The sequence below is a fragment of the Hemiscyllium ocellatum genome, chromosome 18, assembly GCF_020745735.1.
Source record: "Hemiscyllium ocellatum isolate sHemOce1 chromosome 18, sHemOce1.pat.X.cur, whole genome shotgun sequence".
Classification (NCBI taxonomy): Eukaryota; Metazoa; Chordata; class Chondrichthyes; order Orectolobiformes; family Hemiscylliidae; genus Hemiscyllium; species Hemiscyllium ocellatum.
This window is the reverse complement of record NC_083418.1, coordinates 48,920,613-48,931,114: the sequence shown is the minus strand read 5'-3', so window position 1 is coordinate 48,931,114 and position 10,502 is coordinate 48,920,613. Positions and strand designations below refer to the sequence as shown.

The window sequence follows — 10,502 nt, the reverse complement described above, 5'->3', positions numbered from 1 at the left end:
GTGCGTTACTGTGAAAGCACAGCAGATCAGACAGCATCCGAGGAGCAGGAAAATCGACATTTCGGGCATAAGTCCTTCATCAGGAATCCGAATTCAACAGAATTCCTGATGAAGGGATTATGCCGAAACATTGATTTTTCTGCTCCTCGGATGCTGCCCAACCTGCTGTGCTTTCCCAGCAACACACTCTAAATAGACAAAGTATTTTCCCTGTGGTGGGGGAGTACAGGTCGGTATCGGTTTAGGGTGAGGGGGTAAGATTTAAAAGGGACCTTAGGCTCAACCTTTCCACGCAGAGGGTAGTGTGTGTATGGAATGTGCTGCCAGAGGAAGTGCTGGAGCCGGGTACAATTGGAACATTTAAAAGGCACCTGGATGAGTATATGAATGGAAAGGGTTTAAGAAGGATATGGGTCAACTGCTGACAAATGGGACTAGATTAATTTCGGAAATTTGGTCGGCATGCACGAGTTGGACCGAAGGGTCTGTGTCCTTGCTGTGTATCATTTGTGAAGCCCGGTACAGATGAACACAGTGTTTTTGACCTGCTCCCTTTCCCACCTGGATAGATACACCCCTTTCAGCCCCATCTGGTGGTCCTTACATGTCCCGCGGAGCTGAACTCAACTGCAGATTCTGAACTCAACGTGCATTCTGGGTTGGCACAGCCCCAGGTCAGTACCGAACCCCCGACCTCCTGCAGCCTCCAATTGACTGGACAACAGACGCGCGCCGCCGCTGAGGGAGCGCGTTCGCGAGTCCAGGCACGCCTGCCAGACTCGAGCGAAGAGGGGTATGGCTGCACAGGCGCATTAGTAACGTGGGCGTGGCCAGGCCCCCAGAAGAGGCGCAGGCGCAGAGCACTCCTTCTCTTTCTTTCCTGTCGCCGCCATGGGTCGTATGCACGCTCCTGGGTAAGGGCCTGGGAAGGGGTGTAGGCCACAGGGCGCCTCAAGGGAGCGGGTTCCCAGCCCGATACATCCCGTTATGTAGCGGTGGGAGGCTTTAAGGGGCGCCTCCTCGGGGCGGTCTCATGGTGGCGGAGCTCCCTGAGCCAGCCCCACGAGGAGCCACGTAGGCCCGACGCTCGGCCCTGGGGCCTTACCCAGGCCTGGGTTTCGCCCAGGAAGATTTCCGGCATCCCAAGTGTTTTGCCTTCATGCAAGTGTTTAATCCGCGGTTTATCTCGCTGCAGCACGAGGCCCAAAGGCTGAGTTCTCTCCTGTTCCTGTATGCGATCGCTGGCCTGGGGAGCGGGCGGGGGGTGGGGGAAATGCTGGTGATGGCTCCGCTCTACCGGCTTTTAACCTTGTACTTACTGCTTCGTGTTCATTATTCACCCAGAAGAGCTTGGGTAATGCTGTTAGAAGTGTTAAAAGAGCTTGGGTGATGCTGCAGAAAAGCAGAGCATGTTCAGTGTTCAGCCGGCCAGGCTCAACATAACTTGCGCCATTTTCCACTTGTATGTTAAAAATGAATACAGGAGAGTGTAGCTTCAATGTTTGTTATTGACGATACATCGCACAATTATTATTATCTTTTTATTTGCAGCAAGGGCTTGTCCCAGTCAGCTTTACCTTACAGGCGCAGTGTGCCCACTGTAAGTCAATCGATTTTTCTTCAGTAAGTGGGAAACAGTAATTTAAAAAACTTGTCTTTGAGGGTATAACCAGTTTGGATTTTTAAATAAATTCCAGTATGTAGCATATTTTGCTTTTCAAAAGGTAGTCAATAAAGTGCTGGACAAAAAGTGAATGTGGAACTTAGACATGTTTGGGTAAAATAAGTCATTTTCAAAAAAAAAATGTAACTGGAGTGGTACAAGAATTTGTATTATGGCTGTAGCTATTTACAATGTATGTGTTTATGACTGAATAAACAGTGATGAAGCTTCCTTTTCTGATGATATAAGAATCTGCTGGATTGTGAGCATTCAGGTGGATACAGTCTGCAAAATGCTGTAATCAGATGAAGTTATTGGGAAGCAAGGGAACTGATGGGTTATAATATGGGAAAGGGTAAAAGTATTTACTGATCATAACAGCAGAAGTTTTTCAGGATGGAAAGACTTTAGAATCTGATGCTCAGAGGAACTGAAAGCAGAGATTTACCTGTATTTCCACACACGCCATCTGTTGCTCCCGCTGTGGTCATCTCAACATTGGGGAGACAGGATGCCAACTTGGAGAATGTTTCAGAGAACATCTCTAGGAGACACACACTAAACAACCCCATTGCTCTGTGGTGAATACTTTTAACTCCCACTCTGCCCAGGACATGCAAGTCTTGGGCCTCTTCACTGCCAAACACTAACCACCTGACCCCTGGAGGTAGAATGCCTCACCTTTTCCTTGGGCCCTCCAACCACATGGAATCTATGTGGATTTTTCCAGTTTCCTCATTTCCCATTACCCACCTTCTCCCAGATCCAACCTTATACTTTGCACCACTCTCTTGAACTGTCCATCTTTCTTCCCACCTATCTGTTCCACCCTCCTCTTTCACCTATCACCCCCACCTTTGTCTACCTATCTCATTCTTGTCTGCTTTTCTCTGCACACACCCCCCCCCCCCCCCCCCAACCACCAATTTATTTCTTAACCCCCTTGGACCACATGCCTCATTCCTGTTCAAAATGTCGATTCTGCTGCTTCTTGGTTGCTGCCTGATCGTCTGGGCTTTTCCAGTATCTCACTCTTCGTCCACCGGCATCTCCAAATCTTCAACTCTGATCTCCAGGTTCTACGTACTCACTTTCTTCTGCCCATATCTTTGGTGAGGGATTTTCAGTGTCTAGAGTCGGTCAATTACTGATTTGTTCAGTACTTAATTGTGACTTTGTTTATTTATAATTGATCTGTTTCAAATTAATTATAGGATTTTCTAAATGTTTCCATAATATTGAGCTCTTGTGCTTTTGAATGAGGTATATGGGTTATAAGTGAATTTAATAGATTCAATAGGAAAATCTTGATTTTTATTTCTGTTTTGTCCTTCTAGTGGCTCAAATTAACATCTGATGATGTAAAAGAACAAATTTACAAGCTAGCAAAGAAGGGCTTGACCCCATCACAGATTGGTGAGTATACAATTTTAGGTCGTCGCATAAGAATTTGAGTACAGAAACAGACTTATTATTGTTAATACATATTCAAAATATTGAAGGTGCTGAAAACTTGAAATGAAATAAAAGCAGAATACAGGAAATATTCCGATCAGGCAGCATTTGTGGGGAGAGAGGGAGATCTGTTTCAAGTCTGATGAGTCTTTGGTCTGAAATGTGAATTGTTTCATTTTACATGGCGGGCTTTTTTGTCTAGGTAATGTGATGCACCTTCATACTTATAAGACTACAGAGGATCCTTGACCTGAATAGAAATGAGACAAACTAAAATGTTTATGCTGAAAATGATTGGTTTTTCTTTAGCTGCTGTCATGTACAAATCTGCATTACACTAGAATAAAGTCTATTTGTTGTGCATGCAGAGAAGACTACTAAGTGCTCCCAGGGTTTAGAAGTGTTGAGATATGAGCTTGGGTTGTATTTGGAGCAGATATGGTGACGATAAGTGATTAGTTTTAAGAAGCTTGATGCATGTACATCAGGAGAAAGCTTTTACTGGACTAAGGGTCTCGCACACTGTTGGTAGTTGGGACTTCGAATTGGGGGAACGTACCTTATGAATGATGGGTACTTTTGAGCACAGATAAGCTCTGTTAACAAATTTGCACAATATTAAGAGCAAGAAAGTGGCAAATCCCTCAAAGCAATTTTTTGCATTTCAATAGTTTATCTGCTGGAGTGCTGATTATGTTTTTTCCAATTAATGTCTGTGTTTCCAGACTGAATGGAGCTTTCAGACATTCCTGTTTAAATGATTTGTGATCCCGGTGGATTAAACTTAACGCTCTGCATCCTGACACATCAGTTCTGTAAAGTTTGTAAATTTTTATTCGCCAATACAATATGAGCTTATGGTATCAGCATAGTATTTCCCTAATATCAAATCAGCTCTGCTGCCAATATTAATTTTAAGTTGAAAATTCAGTTTATTTAATTGAGAACTGCAAGTTTTTCGCTTAAAACATTCTTAAGTTAACATTCTAACTTTTCAACAATTAATGACTTTTTCTGCCTTCTGCCCTTTGATCCAGTTTAATAGAATCTTATACATTTTCCTGTGATTTGTTTGGCTGTGACCTAGTAGGACACTTGTCATGTTAGATGACTTGCTTACAATGATGACAGTTACCAATCATTCGCAGTTTCCTCCAGAAAGGACAAGTCCACTTGTTGGTTCGACCTTCCTTGGATGTCTGAGTGAGCATTTCCAAGTAACTGGCTATTAATTCACTGAGAATATATGTATTTAAACTGTTATTCTTATGCACACTAGTAACATAGAATTGTCATTCCAGTTGAACAGCCCTGATGAAATCTTTTGCCTGAAACGTCATATCTCCTCCTCAGATGCTGCCTGACCTATGCTTTTCCAGCGCCATACTCTTAACATAGAATTGTTGTTCAACTTGGCCAGTTAAGTTGGATGTTAAAGAAGAGCCTTAATAAACCTGTCTTTCAGGTGTGATCCTGAGGGATTCCCATGGTGTTGCCCAAGTGCGTTTTGTTACTGGGAACAAGATTCTCAGGATCCTGAAGTCTAAGGGGCTTGCTCCAGATCTTCCAGAGGACTTGTACCACTTGATCAAGACTGCTGTGGCTGTTCGCAAACATTTGGAGAGGAACAGGAAGGTTCGTGCTATTACAGTTGAAGTATATGTTACAGTTCATTCAAGAGTGCTCAGCAGCTTTATACAGTGACATTTATGTTGTGTTGAGGAGCTTTTCATCAATTAAAGTACTGTTATTTGGGGTGTTGAGGGTTTTGCCTCAACAACCTATTATCTGCAAAAGAATTGAATTGCTGGCAGTGGTTATCTGCCTGCACATGTTTTCCAGAAGTTACTGTTCATTTCAGTAATGATGGTCAACACTACAATGGTTGTCGCAGCAAAACTGCCATAACTCTTCTGGCCCTAAACTTGAGCAATAGTAAATAGGTAAAATACTTACAAATGTTAGGTCTTGTTCAGAGTTGAGTTTGAATATGAAAGGACTTGGGACAGAGCAGCTGAAGGCTTTCTTTTCATGTTAGAATGAAATTGGTTTAATAAAAACAAAGATTCATGTTTGTAATCTAAAACATTAAGTTGTCTGTTTTTTTTTAATTCTGAATATCTTATTATTGCAAGCTAATTTTGCTGACAATTAACTTGCATTTTCTCAAGCGATGAATTGCATGTATCAGCTCACAATGATGAATGTTTTATCCAGCATTCGCAGTTTCCTCCAGAAAGGGCTTTTCCCCCTAATGTTGGTCAATCCTTCCTTGGATGTCTGAGTGAGCTATGTTCAACTTAATGTACCTATGTTCAGTTTAATGTAACTATGGTGAAGAAACCAATAATAGGTTAAGGGGTTGCCTATTAAACAGCACAAGTTAATATTAAACAATCAGTTTGAGCAATATGGTATTCTTGCTGCAGGATAAGGATGCCAAGTTTCGTTTGATCCTTATTGAAAGCAGGATTCACAGGCTGGCTCGTTATTACAAGTCCAAGAGGGTACTTCCACCCAACTGGAAATAGTGAGTAATTAATACCTATTTTGTAAGATTCTACTAATCAAATCTGCTTTGAGCACATTATATTGTAGTTAAGTGTATTTTAAAACTAATAGTTAGCTCTCAATGATGACATTTCTCCACCCATTCGCAGTTTCTTCCAGAAAGAGATTTGCTCTTTATGTTGGCAAACTCTTCCTTGGATGTCTGAGTGAGCTACACACAGTAAGGTGAAGCAATGCTTGTCAAATACCAAGCGCTCCATACTGCAGAAAGTGGAAAGAAAATTAAAACTTTAAAAGAAAATAATTTAGTAAAGCAGTATGATAGCATGAGTAAAGCAGTGAAAACATGGTGAAAGAGGAAGGAATGGCCAGTTTGGAACAAAAGATTTGTTTGGAGAAATGAGATAAATTTTTTGTGGAAGAGTCGAATGAAACTGATGTAGCTGGAGGCATGTGAAATTCAAAGTTTAATACATTGAGGTAACAATACAAGTTTTGGCATCCTTAATTGTGGATAAATGAGTTCAGATCATGTCTCCTAAACTGCTAATGGAAAATGTTTTCAAAAATTGTTTTTAATCTGTTCATGAATGGAAAGAAGGCTGGTCTTCATGTTGGACCAGGTTGTGTAGCCGCAACCCCATGTAATTTGTGGTCTTTTGCAGAGTAGTGCCAAGGTGTGATGCATCCAGAGAGAATGCTTTTTATGATGCACCTATTAAAACAATTGGCCAATCATTGTGGATATACAAATTACCATAGCTTTCCGAAGTAGTAGAGGCATTGATATGGCTCATTGAGTATAGCTTAATCCTCTGCAATTGGCCACAAGTATTTTCCTGGTGTTGGAAAATATACAAAGAATGGAGAGAACAAGTGTCAGCTGTCCTGTTCACTCTGAAATCTGGCTCTTAAAGACTGGATAGGACATACCTATTTCCATTGAAATGTTAATATACAAAGTGGCATTGATGGGACAATGAGAGATGAGTTCAGAAAATTCTTCCTAGAGGCTGGTGGGAGTTTTAACTTGCTGGCTAAAAGTATGGTAGAGGCAAAAAAAATCTTTATTTTTAAAAACCCTCTGATGCAGTTGAGATGCTGTAAACATAGTGGTTCTAGATTAAGATTCAAAGGTGGATTGTACTGGATAGTTCGTTCTTAATTTGTGTAGCTCTGATGCTGTAAATCTTTTGCAGTTCTAAGTGTTGATAAATAAGGAAAGAACTTTGCATCTGTCAGATCAGTTTTGTTGTTCATGCAATGGGCTAATTATGCATTACTTTTTTTTCTCCCCACAGTGAATCCTCCACCGCTTCTGCACTTGTCGCCTAAGAAGTTTCTGCATTGATTTACTGAACCTGAAAAATAAAATTCTTTGTTTCTTGTTCATGTCAACCTGTCTGATTTTTGAGACTTGTGGTCTTATAATCTCAAATTATTTACATGTGGCATTATTTCACGGCAATTTCCAAATACATTTCTGATTGGAGAATTTTGAAATCTTTTAGCCTGAGTACAAAATTATCAAAGCAAAATATTGGATGTTACAAATCTGAAACAAAGTTTCTCCAGCATTGTAGGTCTGATAGCAGCTGTGGAAGGAGAAATACTTGAATTCAAGTTGTGTGGTGATTCATATTTTCTGATGAAGGGTCTGACAGTATTTCTCTTCATGTAAGCTGCCAAACCTGAGTTTCTTCAGTATTCTTTGGGTTGTGTATTATGCATTTGATATGCATGCAAAGACACCTATTATTAGTAGCATAAATGCAAAATGGCAGATGTAGGATAGGTGTTGAGTTGCATCCTAAATTGTAAATACCTCAATGTATTGGGGGAACTGGAGTAAACTTGACCTTTTTTTTAAAGATATTTTTATTAGAAATTTAATATTTTGACAGATTTACAAAAATAAACGGAACTTTCAAGCACAAACATTAATATAAAAATAGATCTTAAATATATAATCATCAAAATTCAAAGGAGTGATACTAAAGAAGAAAGAAAAACAATGAAACTCAGTTAACTACTAATCTAATCCACAATTATCCAGAGTGTATAGTTGAGTCACTTACATCCTTCAAACAAGAGAAAATGTTCTCTAATACACTCATAACAGTATAATAAAAAGAAACTATTTCCAAACAATAAGAACAAAAAAAATAAAACATGTTTGAATGGAGATCCTCCCCCTTATTCTCAGGGGGCCTTACTTCCTTTCTAAAGGTCCACCATATCCTCTCCCAAACAGTGTCCCACCCTTGACACGGGCGCTCCTTAATAGGATTTAGAAATAATACCGAGCTAGAGTTAACAGTGAGCGCCCCACCCCCACCCATACCTGAGTATATCTGATAGCATCAATGCCACGTACAAACACACATAACTATAAAATTACAACTCCAATACATTACAGTTAAGTATAATATAAAATAGCAAGGGAAGACAACCCTGCTCCCAGAAGCAAAAGTAAAGTATCCATTTCTTCCCACGGAGTGTGGAAGAGGCAAGCCAACATAAATTGTCTCTTACGATTTATTTAAACGAGTCTAAAAGTTCCTTAGCCTCTTCTGGTGATCTAAAATTATACTCGGATCCTTCGTGGTTAAAGCATAACGTCGCTGGGTAGCGTAAGGTGTATTGAATATCTAAGTCCCTTAAACATTTCTTCACCTCATCAAACGCCTTCCTCCTTCGTGCCAAAGCCGGGGAGAAGTCCTAAAATAACATAATCTTGGATCCTTCATGAATCATAGCTTTAGGATCCTTTCCAAGCTTTCTGGAGGCGTCCAGGAGTATCTGCCTCTCCCTATAACTCTGCAGCCGGAACAGGACCGGGCGTGGGCGCTGGTTTGGGCTAGATCCGCGTGCTGCGACCCGGTAGGCCCACTCCACCCTTACCCGGTCAGTTTCAGCCCCCAGGTTTAAAAGCTGGGGCAGCCATCGCTCCAGAAATACTACTAACTGTCCCTTCTCTTCTTGTTCAGGGAGGCCCAGAAGACGGATATTCTTTCTCCGATTTCTATTATCCAGGTCATCCATGTAGATTTCAAAAGCCCAGACTCTCTGCTCCAGAGCTCGCACCTGTTCTGCAGCTGTTTGTGCTGCAGCCTCGGAGGTCGTGGCCTTTAGCTCCACCCCCTTCACTCGGCCCTGTAATTCCTCGAGAGCCTGGCTGTACTTTTGTAGCTTTTCTGCGAATGCATTCCATCTCTGTCTGGATTCTGCGATGAAATTGACGAGTGTCGTTTCCAGCCTGGCAATCATCTCTTCAAGGCCTGTTTTTACATCAGCTGCAGCCGGAGGAGGAGAGGAGGGTGGGGGAGGGGTCTTTGTTTTCTGAGAGCTGCGGGATCCCTTTGGTTTACTCATTATCCACTTAATATTAAACTGCTTAAATATAATAGTAAACAGCTAATTAAGGTTAGAAATTTTTTTTGGGTGGTTTGGTAAGTGTGGTGGGGGTGAGTAACTCACTTTACCCAGGTTTTGGGAAGAGCACTGTAAACTCAGACTTGCTGAGTCGCCGCCATCTTGGATCTCCCCAAACTTGACCTTTTAAATAATTACAATTAAAAGGCTGTTTAAAAAAAAATTCAATGTTGTATGCATAAGTTTCTTGAAATACTGTATATTGAAGTAAATTAGTGTTTTTATTGAAACATGTCAGTTGACTGCACAGTAACTATTTGACTTCAAACTCCATATCTTGCTGATTTTCCTCACACTTCCCCACCCAAGCGCGCACAGTTGAGCACCTTGGCCCCTACCATGTCAATTGTCAACTAGATGTGCAGCAGTTCTCTTTCTAAGGTCACTGGCCAGGGTGTGTGCATTTTGCTTCTTGGCTATATTCAAATATCACCTTCTAATATCCAAGCATTGCTAAATTTCTTTTAAGGGTATGAGGTTTCATGTAAACACTTTTTTTTAAGTTGGAATCCATATTTCATGCCTCTAAAATTTGAGTTATCTTGCGATTTATCGGTTAGACTTTCACAATCCAGTTCATGCCAGCATTTAGAGTCTGATGCAGTGGTGAATACTATTAAGCCTCTGTTTTTGGATGTGTTAATAGAATTATTATATTTCTCTAAAAGAGTATATGAAACATCTCAAATTTGTGTTCTTAAAATTAAAACATTGATACATGCAAACAGTTGTGCACTATGCTTCACCCATTAGCTATATTTTATTATTATCAACCATTTATTGATTTTAGTATAGTGCCATCTAAGCTTCTGTCATTACTGGATAAATCAATTTCTAGAATGAAGTTTGGCTTGTTAGGTTTACATCTGAAAACGTGTTGCTGGAAAAGTGCAGCAGGTCAGGCAGTATCCTGACCTGCTGCGCTTTTCCAGCAACACGTTTTCAGCTCTGATCTCCAGCATCTGCAGTCCTCACTTTCTCCTTGTTAGGTTTATATGTCTATTTGCAGTTCGTTGTCATGATTGAAAATTTTAGAAAGCTGCACATGAACAGGGCCTGCAGTGACAATTTTGCAATTTCCTTCTAAGTCTGCTGGTATAGGCTTTTCATAATTTTAATGGTCTTAAACTTTGTTCTAATAACTTGAAGATTTCTACTGTAAACTTTCCTGGCTTGGAAGCTTCATAAACTAACACCTTTGGCTACAATGACTGGTTCTATTCAACTAAAACTTGCCTTTAAACACACTTCTCAGAATTAAGAGTGAGGAGTTTGGAAGTCAAAATTAATGGCTTTTAATGCTATCATCGTAAAATTATGGGAATACCTGCCCTGAATTGAACTACAGTTGCATGCTTTCTTGGGCTTGTTGCACTGCAGTCATAGTTTGAAACTACACGTTTTAAAAATATCTTTTAGAGCTAACCTGTATCTGCCC

At 40.6% G+C, this 10,502-nt stretch overlaps 1 protein-coding gene and 1 non-coding gene across 2 annotated transcripts; both read left to right on the top strand.

Moving 5' to 3' along the window:
* The first annotated feature begins 830 nt into the window (after positions 1-830).
* rps13 (ribosomal protein S13) lies at positions 831-7,027 on the top strand. Its single transcript, XM_060838521.1, has 6 exons — positions 831-914; positions 1,552-1,600; positions 3,001-3,079; positions 4,584-4,753; positions 5,548-5,648; positions 6,931-7,027. Exons 1-6 carry the CDS (start codon positions 892-894, stop codon positions 6,962-6,964), a joined length of 456 nt encoding a protein of 151 aa, XP_060694504.1. The 5' UTR covers positions 831-891; the 3' UTR covers positions 6,965-7,027.
* Positions 5,311-5,406, top strand: LOC132824549 (small nucleolar RNA SNORD14). The gene has a single exon (XR_009645674.1). It is a non-coding gene; the product is annotated as a small nucleolar RNA SNORD14 (small nucleolar RNA).
* Positions 7,028-10,502: the final 3,475 nt, after the last annotated feature.

Coding starts and splice junctions, on each gene's coding strand:
- rps13 (XM_060838521.1), top strand. CDS start 892: ATGGGTCGTATGCACGCTCCTGG. Junction 1,601..3,000: donor ACAGGCGCAGTGTGCCCACT/GTAAGTCAATCG, acceptor TTGTCCTTCTAG/TGGCTCAAATTAACATCTGA. Junction 5,649..6,930: donor CTTCCACCCAACTGGAAATA/GTGAGTAATTAA, acceptor TTCTCCCCACAG/TGAATCCTCCACCGCTTCTG.